General features: G+C 34.0%; 2 protein-coding genes across 6 annotated transcripts; both read left to right on the top strand.

Moving 5' to 3' along the window:
- The first annotated feature begins 463 nt into the window (after positions 1–463).
- LOC102591014 (ankyrin repeat protein SKIP35-like) lies at positions 464–6,750 on the top strand. 3 transcript variants are annotated; one of them, XM_006351019.2, is made up of 4 exons: positions 464–607; positions 845–1,884; positions 3,033–3,468; positions 5,587–6,750. In XM_006351019.2, exons 2-4 carry the CDS (start codon positions 1,220–1,222, stop codon positions 6,394–6,396), a joined length of 1,911 nt encoding a protein of 636 aa, XP_006351081.1. In that variant the 5' UTR covers positions 464–607; positions 845–1,219; the 3' UTR covers positions 6,397–6,750. The 3 variants fall into 3 exon arrangements, with proteins under 3 accessions (XP_006351081.1, XP_006351083.1, XP_006351082.1); XM_006351021.2 differs by having other exon boundaries at positions 465–607; positions 3,036–3,468; XM_006351020.2 differs by lacking the exon at positions 464–607 and adding an exon at positions 614–701.
- Positions 6,751–9,937: 3,187 nt separating this feature from the next.
- On the top strand, positions 9,938–14,198 carry LOC102590430 (E3 ubiquitin-protein ligase CCNB1IP1 homolog). 3 transcript variants are annotated; one of them, XM_015310309.1, is made up of 11 exons: positions 9,938–10,061; positions 10,165–10,231; positions 10,314–10,389; positions 11,071–11,146; positions 11,499–11,571; positions 11,905–11,950; positions 12,079–12,109; positions 12,287–12,542; positions 12,738–12,898; positions 13,112–13,358; positions 13,431–14,198. In XM_015310309.1, the coding sequence occupies exons 4-11, from the start codon at positions 11,077–11,079 to the stop codon at positions 13,435–13,437; spliced, it is 891 nt and encodes a 296-aa protein (XP_015165795.1). In that variant the 5' UTR covers positions 9,938–10,061; positions 10,165–10,231; positions 10,314–10,389; positions 11,071–11,076; the 3' UTR covers positions 13,438–14,198. The 3 variants fall into 3 exon arrangements, with proteins under 3 accessions (XP_015165795.1, XP_006351079.1, XP_006351080.1); XM_006351017.2 differs by having other exon boundaries at positions 13,082–13,358; XM_006351018.2 differs by lacking the exon at positions 13,431–14,198 and having other exon boundaries at positions 13,082–13,362.
- Positions 14,199–17,395: the final 3,197 nt, after the last annotated feature.

The following is a 17,395-nucleotide window of genomic DNA, read 5'->3' as shown; positions in this document are numbered from 1 at the left end:
ATTCAGTAGAATTCATAAGTGTGGTCTCAAAAAGATATACGAATCTTATCACTACCTTGTGAAACTAGATAAAAAAATTTCGGAGCAGCATTCAACTCGAGTAAAACAAATCAAAATTACTATAAAAAAGAAAAAAATCAATACAAAAACAAGAACAACAATAAAAATAGTCAATAACCGAAACACTATAAGCAATAGATGAAAACAATCAAACGCAAATCACTAGAAAAATAAAGTTAATACTATGTCAAACACCACCAAGCCAAAACCGCTCGGGAATCAAGACAAACACTCCACAACCTACAATCCAATCATTTTATCATAATCCACGACCTCCACATCCTCCTATCTAATGCCATATTTTAGTAATTTGATGTTCATTTTTTTTCTAATTTTTAAATAAATTGATTCCATATGTGTTATCTTATTCTGTGGGGTATTATTATAAAGTTAGTAAGATTGTATGAAGTAAAAAAATAAAACTGAAATAAATAAAAATAAAAATTAGCAGGAGAAAAAATGATAAAAAGGCAAATTACTGGTAACCATCCAAGAACAAGAAGGGGCAAAGGGTTTTCTCACTTTCTCTCCCACTAATTATTATCAGGTTTTCCTCTCTCTTTTCTTTAATTCTTTTCTCCATTATTTGCATACCCATTTTCCCCTTTGCCTTTTTATTTTCACCAACGCCCTTTTTCTGGGTAATCTGTTATTTTTATTTCTATTTTTCTTTTAGAAATCTGAATATTAAATTGAAATGTTTCTAAAAAATTGATTTTTTTGCTTGATTTTTGCTTTTCTTGAGACCCTTTATGTAGCTGATGAGAATCTGTTGTTCTTGTAGGTTTGGAGGTGGATTTGTTGTTTGTTTGATATTGATTGTTCATGGTAAAGGGGTTTTAGGGTCACAGATGATGAGCTGATAAACTTAGGAATCTACACCTTTGGGTATAATTAATTTGCTGTTATATGTTGATTCTTGTGCTGTTGTTGAAATGGATGTAAAGGTTTCTTTTTTTGGTTTGATGGAGTTGGATCTTTCATTGGTTTGATTTTTGGGAGGAAAATCAATTTTGGGTATTGTTTGCAATTTGCTAAAGGGAGAGACTTTGCTTAAAATTTTGTGATTTTGAGTGGATTTTTTTGCTTATGGGTGTTGCTTGAAAGAATTGATTGTTTAGTTGTTTGGCGGTTTTGGGTGTTGGATTGATTGGTCAAAATGGAAGAAGATGGAATAACTTTTGTTGCAGGAAGTGAAAACTTGGAAAGTGGGATCAAGATTAATGCAGAAGAGTCTCAGTGTTTCGAGATGGAGGTGGAATCGTGTGAGACTGGAACACTTGGTGTAAGCAATGAGAGTGTAGTTTTTCCATCAGAGAATGGTGAAGGAAGTAATGGTAACATGGTCTTTTCCAGAGAATCTCCGCTTGTACGTAAGGGCTTTAGATCATCTGCTGTAGTAGGAGGGTGTAATTGTGGAGTTAATAAACTTAAAGCAAGAATGGCTAGCTCAGATGGTGAGATTGGGAAAAACGAGAAATCTGGTGCTGAGAAGAAGCTTAATAGACAAGAGAGGATCGAGTTAGGGCGATTGTTTCAGGGTGCCGTGAGTTGCCATGATTGGGAGCTTGCCGAGAGTTTGATTCTACTGGCAGATCCCCAAACTTTAAATGATGCATTGTGCATTGCTTTAGATTCGGTATGGTTTTTAAGTACACAACAGGAGTTATATGGGATAACAGGGTTGATTAAGAAGATCATTTCTAATGGTGCTTTTGATTTCACTCGGGCTGCTCTAAGGACTTCCTTTCTTGCCTCTTGTGTTTCTGCTTGCCAAAGTCGAACCATGAGCCTCACAGATACTGTGACTGTAATGGCACAAAGGTCAGAGATTTTGCCTGTTCCCTATACATCATTTGTGTGATTGAACTAGGCTTTTTCTCACATAACTTGAATTTAGTCTTTGATGGTAGAAAAAGTACAAAGGATAGTCAATTTGTTGTTCGATGTTTCCCCATCTCTTCTTGTTTTGTTGATTAAGTAAATCAACTTCATTAAATGTGGGGAAAGCCTAGTCACAATAGATATACTAAGAAAGTAGAGAACTTACAAAAAGAGATGGTTTTCTACAAAAGCTACCCCAATCATCATCTATACGACGAGGAACGTCATGGCTGCACCCAAAAAAGATATAAGAGACTGCTCCTTAACATTACAAAATTCATCTCCACACCCTCAAAAGCTCTCCTGTTTCATTCTCTTCAAATGGCCCATAGTGCTTATGGAGCAACACTCCAAGATCTGCTTCCTCGACTTCTTCTTCCGCACCTCCAGCTGAACATTTAACCTTTTACATTACCTGCTATCACCCAATAAATTCCGAACCATGTCGGAAGACTTGGAACTTCCTACCATAACCTCGAAGCAACCATGTTGATGTTTCCACATCTCTCAAAAATGCATTTCTGTAGTACAAATATTGCACATTGTGGCATGCTTGTTTGTAATTTTAAGTCTCCCAAAGCCATGAATTTTGGATTTCCAGATACAGTTCACTGGATGTCTTCCTTGGCATAGGTCTAGAAAGCTTTTCTTAAAATCTTATTTCTTTCTGGCATGTTTTACTGACCCTAAGAGTCATATTCATTCACTTGAAGGAGCATCTAACTTGATTCTCAGCCTCGAACAATCTGTGAATTTCATATTTTCCCAAATTCGTCATACTGAAATTTCTACTCAGTCGTCTCCAGACATTGTAAGCTTTAATAACATGCATTTGCTTATTGGTAAGGTAAATAAAAGAACCTTGATATAATTTGTTTCTCTGTTGTTATAATTTCTTTGATGAGGTACTTGTTGAGGTTGTTATGATCTTCATGTTGATTTCAACAAGTAATGATTTAAGAGTTGCAATTTTAACTTTTCATATTGGTTTTCTTCCTTCCTTTCCCTTTCTCGCTTTATGTCAATTTGTATACCTTATGCTGGGTGCTTGTGTCACTTAATGTTGGATTTTTCACAACTACTATTAGCAGGTTGCATGAACGACTTCAAGAGTGCAATGGGGATGAAATTTTGAAGGCAGAAGCTGGTGCTAAGGTCCAGAAGTTTACTGAATGGGCTCTAAAATGTATTGGTTTCCATTCCCGCTGCCAAGGGAACAGGGATAGGGTTGGGCACAATCCTGCTGTCGAAATACAACTACAGTTGTCGGCTTTCAAGACCTTCCTCGATCTAGCTGGGAACCACCTTTCAGGAAAGGACTTCACAGAAGCATTTGATGCAGCATGCTTCCCACTTACACTCTTCTCTAGTTCATTTGATCCTGGCTGGGCATCAGGTATTTCAGCAACTGCAATCCAAGGATTGCTTGGCATGTTGGTGGAGGGCGGTGCAGACAATGTAAATCAATGCTTTCTTGAAGCCTCTCGTTTTGGGAGCACTGAGCTTGTCCGCATTCTCTTGCAGGTATACAAGTGTTTACTGTTTAATTTTTTACTTGTGCCTTTAGAATGATGTATAGTCAGCTTTGACCTCCTACTATTCTCCAAGATTACTGTGTTTCTATGGTTCTTATTATATTATGTTATTCGCTTGTGACGCTTCTTTTGTTCTGACATTTTTTCTTTTCACCCTTAGCATCCAGTCAGGCTTAGAAGAAAGTACTGTTGGTATTTCTATCCACTCCAGTTTCACTTAGACAAAAAGCAACAGAAATGTAAAGAAGTAAAGAAAAATACATATACACCACAAAACTGACACGCGCATCCAGTTTTCCTTCTCCTAGTGAAAGGGCAGTAAGTTAAAACATCCAAATACAGTGCTGCATGCTGGAGTGATTTGTTAGACAGAAAGCCGATTGAAACTACATAGATTGGTATCTTTTAGCCTTTATGATATTGCCCTTTCTGCACGAGACTCATTACCTTTACTAACTTTCTAACAAGTGTTAATCCATAACATTAATGTTTGAAATTGGTATATTCCAACAAACTAGTCATTGAGAAGATTCATTGTAGTTCGACTATTTTTGTGCTAGTTGTCAACCTATCACGCTAATATACTACAATATTCACTAGACATCGGGTTGGATACGACAAGCTTAAGAACAGAAGCTTGAAATGAGGACATGGCTTGAGTAGGACAAAATTTAAGCTTTTATATTTAACTTGTTGCATATGGTGCAAATAGACATTAGGGGACTATCAAGCAAGAATATATGAATGATATTTTCCATCGATTTCTTAGGTTCATACATCACGAATTTTTGAGTTCAATTTGCATAAAAGAGGTTATAGGTCTTACAAAGCTATTTCTTTCCATGTGGTTTTAGATTTACCTTGTTCCCTTTGTAACACCTTCACTCACCATGGTTTCACTCTATGGACCGCTGCATCTGGAGGTCGATGCAACGCAACACAGGACATGATCAAGCCATCTTAAGCAGCCTTTTCTCATCCTATCCTCAATGTATGCTACTTGCATCATCCGACAAATGCGCTTATTCTGGATTTTGTCTAATCTTGTTCAGCTTAGCATGTGTATCTCTCTGACATTCATCTTGTGGATTTGTTGGACTTTAGAAGCCCAACATTCCGTTGCGAAATGATTTCAGTGATTTAGGAATTAGTGTCAGGCACTCAGGCTCATGTTCATGGTTCACGCCATTCAACAATGTCTTTTCAGAAGCCTAAACATGTCGGAATCACATCGTCTTTCTGCTTTCTCTGCTTCACATCCCACAAAGTGGTCATGTATGTTAGGGAGTATGTTCAGCAGAGTAGGAAAGACAAAATGAAGAGAAAATAGCCAGGTTATTAATATATCATCGCAAACCCCCAGATATTATTTATGGAAATTGAAGTTTTTTCCTGTTGAATTTTAACATTTAACTAATTTATAATTTATAAACTGGGTAGTGACATGTTTTTTTTCCTTTCCAAAAGGGAAAAATCGGAAAATGAGACTGCTTTTTGTATGCCAAAGTTTATTTAATTTAGCAAGCGAGAAGTTGGTGATATTGCCAACTTCAATATTGATTCAGTTACTGTGCATTACTAGACAGCTTCTCTAGATTGGGACTTTGTGGTGGTCCAGTTAAGTGATTGTGATTGGCATGACAGAGATCCATGAGAGAGGGGTTTAATTCATTGAAGTTATAAATGTTTTGAGTTGTTATCTTGGATTATTAGTTGAGGTGTATTATATTGTTTTATTTCTTTGGCAACCGATAAACAGATGGCCTTTTATATCATCTTAGAATATTCTGCTTTATGTTTTACTACTTCAGCTTACTTATGCTCCATGTTCAGATAAGCCATCATTATGGTGCTGGTAAACTTGTATAATCTCTGCACTGTTCTTGTTTTGTCGCAATCTACTTGGGTTTGTATCTCATTCTGGTCAGCCTGGGAGTTATGCTTCTTTTCACCATTTCTTTGTATGATTGCTGGGGCTAGAATTTTGGAGCAAGTGTTTTACCTTGATATTTCTTGTTCTTTTGTTGATGTTTTCTTTTCTCTCGGAATATTTGGAGAATAGAGCTGTCTATCATGCTCATCTTTGCTTGGTTGTTTTCTCTTATAGATTGCTCAAAGGAATAGCTTGGATGTTGATGTCGACCTGGCTTTGGGATTTGCTTCCCATTATGGTAAAATTGGAACTATGGAATGTTTAGTGGAAGAAGGGAACGCAATGGCATTCTTGGGACCTTTGATGAGAGCTGCCGAAAGGGGCTCCATGCAGGTAGTTGACTGGTTTGTTAAAAGGGGTTGCAGAGACATGGAACTATGTCTGGCCCTCACCGCTGCTACTTCCAGTAGTCAGGTTGAAGTTGCTCGATATCTCCTTCCACACGTTCCTCAGCATGTTCTAACTGCCCTAAGCATTGAGATTCTTAAGGCTGCTGGTGAAAGAAGTAGCGGGTCTCTTGATGGAGTAGCATTTCTCCTAAGTTCAGACTTCCTCGGCGATCCCATTGCCACTTATGCTGTCGCGGACAGCATTGCTAAGTCCGATGACGAGGCTGTGGCTCCTGCACTCAGGTCTTTCCTTCGAGAGCATTGGTCAGAAGCTGCTTTCTCAGACGGACTTAGGCAGGGACAAGAACACTACTGTAACCTGGTGCGTATTATCAAATGGGGGGAATCTCCCGTGTGTTTGAGGGACATTCCAGGGCCATTGAGGATAGCAATAGCATACCTGCCACTGTATAGGGAATGTGTCAAGGCAGGGGGTTGCTTGTTATCACAAAGACTTAAGGGCCAGCTTGTGGAAGCAGCAAAAAGGCTTGATGGTGTAGTGCTGGAAGAAGTAAAGCAAGGGAGAGAACTATTGGCTGTTTTGGAGCATCATCTTCCTCCATTTTTGCATAGTAATGCATCCAATGCTGCTTAGTTTTTGAATATTTTCACATCTTGTCTCTGCACAAGTATAATAACACAATGATTGGTGCATTGAATGTGAGCAAGAAGCCCTCTTAAGGTTGGTCAATTATCTTAATGAACCAGACCAGTAGATTACCTTTGTGTTGGCTTAAGATAATTGTATCTGCAGAGAGTCTACAATTTGCATATTCTGATGTGTATGTTGAGTAACTACATTCACAAGCCTGGGAACTCAAATGGGCATGCAATATTGGCTATTTTCATGGCGCTTCTCCCACTTGTCTTCTTACGCGACCGAACATATAAACACGTGGTGTGTCTTTTTGTCACCGATTATGAGTAACTAATACTCCTTTCGTCCCAATTTGTGTGATGTTTGATCGGGCATCGAGTTTAAGAAGATAAGGAATATGTTTGATTTTGCATTGAGTTTAAGGAGATCAGAAAGATAAGCTATTGTGTGGTCTTAAATCTCTCATTAAGGATAAATAAAATATTTACTGAGGTTAAATTGTTTTTAAATATAGAAAGAAATACATAAATTAGGATGGATCGAAGGGTTATATGGTATCACTTCAATTGATCACTTAATCATGTTAAACTAATGTGGTATGGTGTAATATTAGGTGTTGAAAAAAAATCGTTTTTTCTTCTTGGATTTGTTGCTAATTAGCACTATTTAGCTATGAACTAAGGGTTTATCATGAATAATTTTTTTATCTTATAAATGTAGGAATAAGGTTTGCGTATATTGAATATGATGTTATTGTTAACAATATTTAGCTATAGATATCAAGGTTTTATGAGAATTAAAAGAAGTTTGATCCCATCATATACCTTTTAAAGAGGTTTGATACTGACAAATGTGTTATATTCTTATATTCTTTTTTCCTAATTTCAATGTTTCTTTCGACTTTCAACTTGTTTCATGGATTAGAAAGAAAGCTACTAACAATACCATGCAACATCAAGCCTAGTCCAAATCTTGACATACATCAAACTTACCAACATCATAAAAATAAGAAACAAGATACACTTCCTTCTTAAGTTGGACTTTAACTTTTTCTTTAGCCTCTGGGCTCAAAGAAGCCTTGAGCCCATAGTGCTTTCTTAAAGCTTGTAACTTATTTTCTTCTTCTTATTGTTTTAGTTTAATCACTTGAGTGAATCCATTTTAATAAATAACTATTGTATTTAAACATATTTTTTCAATTATAGCAATCCAATGTATTTTATTAGATTTCTCTCTATACACTTTTTCTATGCGCTCTATCTCGGTCTCTCTATATTGTGAAAAAAAAACGGTGCTTCTATCAAAGGCCAAAGAACTAGGATTTACATTCTCATTCATAGAGAAGTTAAGACTATTTTCATAGGTCAAAAAACAGGATTGATTCAGTTTGCTGGAGAAGTGGCTAAATCTCATCTGTTGCTTTGGTGTTGGCGGTGATTTTCATTCTAATGACTGTTATTTTAACAATCGTATTCAAACTCGACGAATATCTGAAGATATGGAGTTTTGAATGTATGAGAGTTTGAAGATATGAAAAATTGAATATATGTAGATATGAAAGTTTGAAGATATGAAAATATAATTTTTTGAAGATTGTATTAAAACTGAAATGTTCCTGTCTAGGCTACCTACTCCATAAGAGTTGCAGGTGTGTCATGTACTATCTAATTACCTCTCCCTAATACTTTTTCGGTCTACCACTACTTTTCTCATACCCACCATAGCCAACCTTTCACACCTCCCCACTAGAACATTTGAGTATCTCCTCTATACATACCTAAGTCATTTAAGTCTGATCTCCTTCATCTTGTCCATCCTGAAAGTCAATCTAACTTATCTTGGATATTCGAGTTCCTAATCTTATCTCTCCTAGGAGCATGCATTTATCTCAACATTCTCATTTACGCTACTTAAATCTTTCTTGACCAACTAACACTCCACTCTCTACCACATAACTGCAACATAACTGTTCATTTAAGATAAGCCATAATAGACTATTCAATCAGTTTAACTGTTATAAATTCATTTGAACTAATGAATTGTCCATTGAGTTTATCCATAAACTTATACTTATCATCTATGTGTATTTCCTAGGTTATATGAACCTTTTTGGATAAGTATGTATCTATTTATTATGATACTTAATATGGTGACTCTTAGAATGATTTTTCAACCTATAAATAGGGTTGTTCATTCACCATTGTAAATGACACACACATGAGACATGAAGACATTTGAATAAAATGATCTCTACATTCTACTCCACATTATGTCTTGTCTATATTGCTTGTAGTATAGTGCTTATATTTTACAACATTAACAAGTTTCTCACTATTTTTTTAAATTATCATTCTGTGCTTTCTATAAACAACCATATATATTAGTAAGATTCTATTAATATGATAATGTATTTTTTTATTTTATATAAAATTAAGTGCATTTTAAAAAGCTAAGAGCTAAAAAACTACAAATCCAAATAGCATTAGATTCTTTTGAGGTAACCAAAATATTAAATAAAAGTCATATAATTTACAACTTTTTAATCTCTGAAGGTAAGGTCATTGATGTCATTAGAAAATTTAAATATATTTACTTGTTATTTTTGTTGGTGAGGGACTATTCATATCAATTACTCATTTTAAATATTTTTTTCCCCATTAAAAGTAAAATGAGTTTCTTTTATCACACGGCTAATAAGAAAATCAAAAACATAAAAGCTTAGTTGAATTAAGGAATAAAAAACAATTTTAACTATCCTATTTTATTGAGTTCCATATTTGAATTATTGTGCGTGTGAGTTTTTTACTTGAACTATCACTCAATGACCCAATGATTAGCGAAATACGCCTAGAGTTTGACTCGACTAGATATTTGTCTAGAAATGTTTCTAGGTGGGCTTGTCTATAAAATCTTCGTCCACCCGACATATATAACCACTTTATTTGCTGAGACATTAATTTTTTAAAATATATTTTTAATTGACTTTTTAAAACCCTTAAACTCTCCCCCTTCAAATAGGAGATATTGAATGCCACATCATATATGAAACCATGACTAAGAAGGTGGAGAAGAAGATGGTAGACTAGATATCACAGTTGAAATAAATTAATTTATACGGACAATTTTAACCCTTAATTTTTTTTAACTTTTAACCTAACATTAATTTATTTAGACTTGTCACAGGGAAATTATTTTTTGAGTGCCACGTGATAAAATTTTTAAACAAAAGAAAAAGTGTACACACATCATCAAAAATAAGTCAGAGGTGTATTTTGCTAACTATTGAGTGATAATTCAGATATGAAACTCAAAAAATTAAAATAATTTAAGATATGTTTTTGATAATTAACTCAAAAATAAAATGAGTTTCTTTTCTCACATAGTTAATAAAAAATAAAAAATAAAAAATAAAAAGTTTAATTGGGAATTGGCATGTCCGTTCGATTTGCTTGTTTTGCACATCACGGGTCGGGTCGGGCCGGGTCATGGATCCTTGTAAATACTGAGAGAAACGGCATTTTGCCCCGCCATTTTTCAATCAAAAATTCAAATAAAGCAGTAGCAGATGAACTAGAGAGAAGCTTCAATTCGAATTTTTCGTGCTAGGGTTTTGATTCCATAGGATCCTTACATTTTCACCGGAGATTTTCGAATTCGCGGAGGTTATGTGGAATTTCTACAGCTTTATAATAGTTTTCGAATCTCGCGATTTGGTGTTGAATTGAAATTGTTTGATTTCGTTTATTTCTTCTCTGTGATTTTCAGGTTGAGATTTCAAATTGGAGAGTTTTAATCTTCGAAGTTCCGAATTTGTTCTGATTATTCAAATTCTGTAAGTACGATGCAAAATAAATCTCGCTGTCCCTGTTTTATTTTTTTGTAATATTTTGTTGATTTCGTGTATATTTCTTCAGTGATTGCAGATTTGTTTCATTTGAAGGTTTTGGATCAAAATTTTGGGGAAATTCCAGTTATTAAGCTCGTTTGAAGGTGAAGATTTTTTGCTAAATCACTTGATATTCTAATTTGCTTTCCTACTGACAGGATCTAGAAAATTTGTCATGTTTTTATATAAACTGAGTGTTGTGCACTATAAGTGTAGTAGCTGATAGCTAATTAGTTAAATTTGCTTATACTTCTGTTCATTTATCTCGGTTGATGCATAGTCGTGATGTTTTTATTTATTAAAAAGTTGAGTATTCATCAACATGTAAAAAACTGATTTTTCAATACATAAGCAGCAAGCAATTTCACGTGATAGTTAACTTGCTTTTCTACAGTTATCAAAGCATGTTTTGTGTTTTCCAGTTAGTTTTCTTCAGCTATCCAAGTATGAACCCTGATATTTCAAAAGTTTATACGAAGCTAGAGGTTTCAGCTATGGATATTCTAGCTGCCACTAGGCAGTTCTTCTTTCACATAAGCATGTTTGAAATTGGATTAGCCAGATACAACTGGCTGTTAAGTGGTTTTTCTATTTGTGACATTTGAGATGCAAAGTTAGTTCGGCGATGTTGTCAACTTTTTCGTAGGGAAAATTAGTCATTTTTCATTGACTATTCCTCTGTCTACGGCTGTAGAACGCATGGGATCAGAAATGTTATGCTCAGAATTTTTAATGATTACAGAACTTTGTATAATGTGCTATGAAATTGACAATCATTTCTGAAGGTTGAGATGAGATGCAATGCTTGCTGGCGAGAATTGGAAGGACAGGCCATCACTACCACTTGTGGCCACATCTTCTGTATCCTAGTTTTGCATGTGTTCCATATTGTTTTGTGTATATTCAGGCCTCCCGAGGGAATGTCTTAGCTGTCGGTGAACTAGAGTTACAATCTTGGGAATTAAGGTTCGATTCCAGCAGAGGTGACACAAAACCCCATCTGCCAATGTCTTGGTGGGAAGTGTTATCCGCTACTATATTGGTGGTAGGTAGCAGTACTTGATGGCTCATTTGATGTGTGTGGAAGCTAGCATGGATACCCCCATAATCCATAAAAAAATAGTGTTCCCATATAGGCATGTATGGTTGCGCAGTTTTCTCATGAACGTGATTATGGTGTACAACTGCTATGATTCCTTAACAATGATAATAGGTCAGAACGATGCCAGTAAAATTCTCAGCAGTGATGCTGCTTGTCCTATTTGTGATCAAGTTCTCTCTAAAAGGTTAGTGCTATTTAGTATCACTTTCATCAAGTGCTGTTTAGTTCACCTAAAAATGAAATTTTGCAAAAGGTATATCCTAAAAATTTGCACTTTCTCTAAGTTCTTGTCCCTTTCTCCTTTTGATTTGTTTTTCTAAATCTTTTTTTGTTGGTGTGTTTGGAGGGGGGGGGGGAAGGTTATGACACTTCCGGAACATTGATTTTGTTTTCCATTGCTACATTTTATGTATTAATTGGGTTGTATTTTACTTTTAATAGCATTTATTAATCACTCAAAGTAATTTGTAGCATATTGTTGAGGCTGTTATGTAACTCTCTGATATTTTTGTTTCAGTCTCATGAAACCTGTGGACGTCAATCCGAGTGATGAATGGATAAATGTAAGCACACATTTGTGAAAGGGTTGCTCCCTTATCACTTTCTACATTTATGGTGGCCAAATCAAATTTGTTTCTAACTTATTTCTTAATCAGCATCCTAGTTAAAATTTGTTCACACCCTCATGCAGATGGTCATGGCTGGAATTACACCCCAGATATGTATCCTTCATCGCATGTCCTGTGTTGCCACATCTGTAATATTCAGTTTTACTTTTAAAACATAGTGAAGTTGGCTTAATTATATTAACATACTACTTTCCAAAGTTGATGTAGGGTAACAATATTACAGAAATGGTATTACGTTAGCTTCACTACTTTCTCCTTAATCACATCCAGTAATGAAGAGTGCCTACCGAAGTGTGATGTTCCACATTGGGCAAAAGGAATTGGAAATGCAGTTCAAGATGAACAAGATAGTAGCTCAATGCCGTCAGAAATGTGAGATGATGCAGGAAAAATTCTCTCAAAAGTTGGAGCAAGTGCATACTGCATACCAGAAGGTGGCTAAAAAGTGCCAAATGTTGGAACAAGAGATTGAGACGTTATCTAAAGACAAGCAGGAACTCCAAGAAAAATTTGCTGAGAAATCCAGGTTCGTCTTACAATACTTAAAGCAGATTCTATTTGTCCCAGGTAAAAAATTAATAAATCCAGTGGAACTGCAAAGTGCTCTATTATCCACTATAATCCATTAACTGGGGAGGTTGGAAATTGTGCTGTGGTTTACTACTAAAATCCGCTATCTTTGGTACGTTCTCTCAGAAATAACATAGGTTTCTACTGTCAGGCAAAAAAGAAAACTTGATGAAATGTACGATCAGTTGAGAAATGAATACGATTCAGTAAAGCGCACAGCCATTCAGCCAAGTAATTTCTTTTCAAGAGCAGAGCCTGATTTGTTTGCAAATCCAGCTAATATGATGGACAACAGAGATACTATGAGAAAAGGTAACTCATTTTGTATTTAGAATAATCACATGGCACATATGAGGCTAGTGTAGTTTGAAAAACATGATTTTCTTCATCTTAGTGCATGAATACTCATTGTCCAATTTCTTTGTATTTTGGGTATTTCGCTCTCAAAGCTGCATTAACCTTTTAGCAAAACATTAGTCAACTCATTTGCCGCAGATTGGTCGGTTCTCACTCCTGAAACTCCAGGACCAAGAGAAGACATATGGCCTCCAACAAGACAGAATGGTTCCAACTCTGGCCCTTTCGATGTCTCGAGTGGCTCCCCTGTTAGACAGTCAGCAGTACCAGTGGATGCTGGAAACAGAAGAGCAGGTGCACATCCTATGCTTGGCGTTGCAACTGGCGCAAGCAATCCCTCAATGACCCTTAGGAACCTCATCCTATCACCAATTAAGAGACCTCAACTCTCCCGCAACAGACCGCAGATGTTCACGTAAGCCACAAACTTTACATCCAATAAACTAATATGTGAGAGCAAAATTTTTACAAATATTTGGTTTTCCAGGTTTTAAGTTGGGAGATCTTTCAACTCCAATAGTGCAGAGAAAAATATACCTGAGATGCAACTATGGACCAGGTTTCCTTAACATTTTCATTGGGAAATTTTGCTGAGAATTAAAGTGCCAGATATTGAAATGCTTAGCTGACTTCTTTTGTGGTAGGAAAAGTAAAGATGATGTAGAGTAATGTTTCATAGTTTACATACATATTGATGATGTGATATGCGTTACAGTTTAATAGTTGCAGCTTTTCTTGCACTACTTAAGTGCATAAATATGCCTCTTTTATACTTGAGGATTCAAAAATTACAAGTACGGAAAATGGAAACAGTGTCTTCCTTGTGCTGAAAATTGGAGTACTCTTTAGATTACATGCTGCTGACCTAAAGTGTATGCAAGAATACATGTCATGTATTGATTGGATTGATGTAAATATCGGATGTGGTAAAGTTCTTTGTGGCTTGATATACCACGTTTAACAGAGCAGACACAATTAGAATCATCAAAAGTCCCTCTTTAAGGTACCTTACAATTCCAAACCCTCAACCTTCATAAATCCATGGATTAAGCTACTGTTACTCCAGGAGCTTCATATATTACTTACATTTACGACATAGGAGGGAGAGATCAGTGGATTTTATATGGACAAACCGAGATCATTTATTGGAAGTTTCAATTTGATGGGAAGGACAACCCAAGACAACACATAGCTCATTTTGTGAGTTGATTGCAGGTACTTATGTTAATAGTAGTGATAAAGAAATTAAAAAGAAACAAGAATGTATAATTGTTCTTTATGTAAAATGAAAGAAATGTATTGTATATATGTAAAGAACTGTCAATTTCTCTTTTAAATAATTTTCTTACAAATATGTATACTTAAGTCTCTTGATCATATGACATTATTGGAAGGCATGAAAGCCAATATGATAAGAAGTATGAAAATGAAAATAGGGATTAACAACAACATGAATGGTGGTGGTGGCGGCAATGGTGGAAGTATCAATGGAAGAAGTAACAATAATGCAGTAAGACAAATTAGAAACAGCATTGACTCTAAACTGAAATAACTCATGGTAGATGATACATTCCTTTTAGCATATTTCCCTTGTGATGAGAATAATCTTCCATACTCAAAAGTAGTAGTAGTTGTTCCATTGGAGTTTGTCACTTCTTTAACATCCATAATTACTAGGAACGACTTCTCTTGATCAGTACTTTCTCTTGATAATGAATTATTTTCTTCGATTTGAGGGGCGAATTGATGAGTGTGTTGAAGAAAAGAAAAGAAGAAGAAGAAGCAGTTTTAGAGTATTTCCTATTTTTGGTTTGAGATTTATGATAATTATATTTTGTACTAGATCTGTTGTTATTATTATTATATATATACTATGCTTATGTTATATTTGTTGGAAGAGAGAGAGAGAAATAGATGGGAAAATTCAGGTGGGATTCAATGAATTCCCAAATCAAGTGGGGGCAGTTTATTTCCTAGTTGATGTTTCTTGAAAAAGAAATAGGAGAGTTGTCTCCCTTGTCCAAGATTCTTCACCCCTGGGCAATCTTGCTCTCCACACGACTCCAATCGAGTCGAGCTCAATCAAACTTCTTATATTAGTATGACCAAACACATATGTAGACCCTTAAATTTATCCCTAAATTTCATTTTGACACTCCAACTTAATCTTGTTCCATTTTAACCCTTCAACTCTAATTTTTATGTTCCATTTTGGCACTTCTAAGTGATGTGGCAGAGAGTGTGTATCACACATTCTCTAAGAGAGTGAAAGACAAAAAAAAACTATTTTTTTTTAAAATAATAAAAGATTACCCTTCAACTCTATTTCTTTTATGTACCATTTAACACAAAATATTAATTTTATGATTTCTTTATTTCTATATATGATGTACCATTTAAACACAAAATATTATTTTTATGATTTCTTTATTTTTATATATGCTCTTCCACTGCAATTTTGCATTTTAAAAATCGACGATCATCTGTTAATTATTGTAAAAAATTAAAACTGACGGATTATCATTGTTTTTTTATATAAAAAAAGTAACAATTTCTTTTTAAGAGTTTTCCTATATTTTTGCGTGAAAAATAATCGACGAAAGTGCGTCGATTTTCTTTCTTAAGAAAAATCAATGACAACCCAACGAAGTCTATCGAGTTTCAATGTTTTTTTGTAGTGTTATTAATTAGCAATGAACATGAGTTTTTTTTTACTCGTATTTAGTTGAATGAAAAATTAGAAAGCTGATATTTGAGTTATTCCAAGTAGACTAGATACGGAAAAAAAAATATGTGATGTTATTTAAATTAACTAATTGTTTTTTTTAAAAAAACCAACATACTTTCACCGATTATTTTTTTACACAATAATGTACAGAAACTCTAAAAAAAAGATATTTTAAAAAAAAAATGTTCATCCATTATTTTTTAACACAATAATGGCATGTGAAGTACACACATCCCACTTTGTTGATTCTTTGGAAAGAAGTGCCAAAATGGAACATAAAAATTGGAGTTGAAGGGTTAAAATGGAACAAGGTTGAGTTGGAGTGCCAAAATGAAATTTAGGGACAAGTTTAAGGGTCTGCATATGTGTTTGGCCTATTAGTATCACATCGAATTGAATTTGAGTTGAATTTTATTAAAATTTAATCGAGTTTGAGCTTAGATTGAGTTTACTCTTTAATGTTTAGTCTTGCTTAGTGCTATAGTACTAGAAAAAATTAGATGTATAATAAATAGGTTGATTAAGAAAAATATATAGACATTAGTTAAATTGATAACAACATTTAAGTGTGATTGAATTATATACATTATTAGTTAAAATTCAAATTGAACATAGAATAGAATTTTCAGGTCAAAAAAGTAAAATAACAAAATTCCAAAAAGTTGTCTAATAGTATGAAATTTCATTAATTTTTAAATTACATATTGTACAACATATAAAGTAAGATTAAATAATCATGATGTGTATAAAAAAATCAATTACTACATCATATATTGATTTAAAAATACAAATTATAAATTTACTATAATTGTTACATGTATTGACATAATTACTACCTTAATTTAGCTTAATAAATAAATTTTAATTTTAATTTAAAAGAAATCATAACATGATGAAAAGTGAGCCAATCAAGCTAATTTGAATTGAGTCAGAACTGAATTTTAATAATTAAAATTTTGTTGTAGAGTACGGAGCCTGCTAGGCTTGTTCCCCATGCACAACGATGGAGTAGGGAGAAATGATTCGATAGTTTATACGGAAAGTGGTTAAAGTATTATTAAATTAAGCAAAATTTAATAAATATAATCTAATTAATTGGTCCATTTTTTTTTTGTTTATATATATATAGTTTATATTATCAATGTCTATGAGTAATTTTATTTTAATTGATAAAAAGAGATTAAGAAGAAAAAAACATTATTGTCCACTTTTATATTAGTTAAAGAATTTTTTTAAAAAAAAATTAAGAAAAAAATTCTTTAAAATAAATAATTTTTTTGAAAAAAATGTATTTAAAAAGAAAAAAACAATATGCTTATAAAAAAAGGGCATTTTTTTTTACCAAAACGTGTGTGTATATATATATATATATCATGCACTATTAAAAGTTGATGTAAATTCATACGTATTAGATATTTTGGATTTGATGAGGCATGAATATGAAGTTGTCTTAATTTAATAGGGAACATTTTATCTTTAAAGTGAAATTTTTCAATACAAATTTAAATTAGTCAAACTTGGTGAATCCGAAACACCAAAATGGAAAACCAAAAACAATTCCATTCCTTCTGAAACTTGTGTAGAAGAACACAAGTCGAAAATGACTGTCAGCCAAAGTCGAAAACTTCCTAATTTTTGACTTTTCATTTTTCACGTTGTTATCGTTTTCATTTTTGAGCTTTTATGCCTGCGCCTCAAATATTTATATCATAAAAGTTAGTATT

Source organism: Solanum tuberosum, unplaced genomic scaffold, assembly GCF_000226075.1.
Source record: "Solanum tuberosum cultivar DM 1-3 516 R44 unplaced genomic scaffold, SolTub_3.0 scf00132, whole genome shotgun sequence".
NCBI lineage: Eukaryota > Viridiplantae > Streptophyta > Magnoliopsida > Solanales > Solanaceae > Solanum > Solanum tuberosum.
Note: the sequence above shows the minus strand (reverse complement) of the source record. Positions and strands in the feature narration are given on the sequence as shown.

Excerpts from the sequence above, each read along its gene's own strand:
- LOC102591014 (XM_006351019.2), top strand. The coding sequence starts at position 1,220 with ATGGAAGAAGATGGAATAACTTTTGTTGCAGGAAGTGAAAACTTGGAA. Across the intron at positions 1,885-3,032 it reads GTGACTGTAATGGCACAAAG|CAGGTTGCATGAACGACTTC; the intron begins GTCAGAGATTTT and ends AACTACTATTAG. Across the intron at positions 3,469-5,586 it reads TTGTCCGCATTCTCTTGCAG|ATTGCTCAAAGGAATAGCTT; the intron begins GTATACAAGTGT and ends TTTCTCTTATAG.
- LOC102590430 (XM_006351017.2), top strand. The coding sequence starts at position 11,077 with ATGAGATGCAATGCTTGCTGGCGAGAATTGGAAGGACAGGCCATCACT. Across the intron at positions 11,572-11,904 it reads GATCAAGTTCTCTCTAAAAG|TCTCATGAAACCTGTGGACG; the intron begins GTTAGTGCTATT and ends TTTTTGTTTCAG. Across the intron at positions 12,110-12,286 it reads TGGAATTACACCCCAGATAT|TAATGAAGAGTGCCTACCGA; the intron begins GTATCCTTCATC and ends AATCACATCCAG.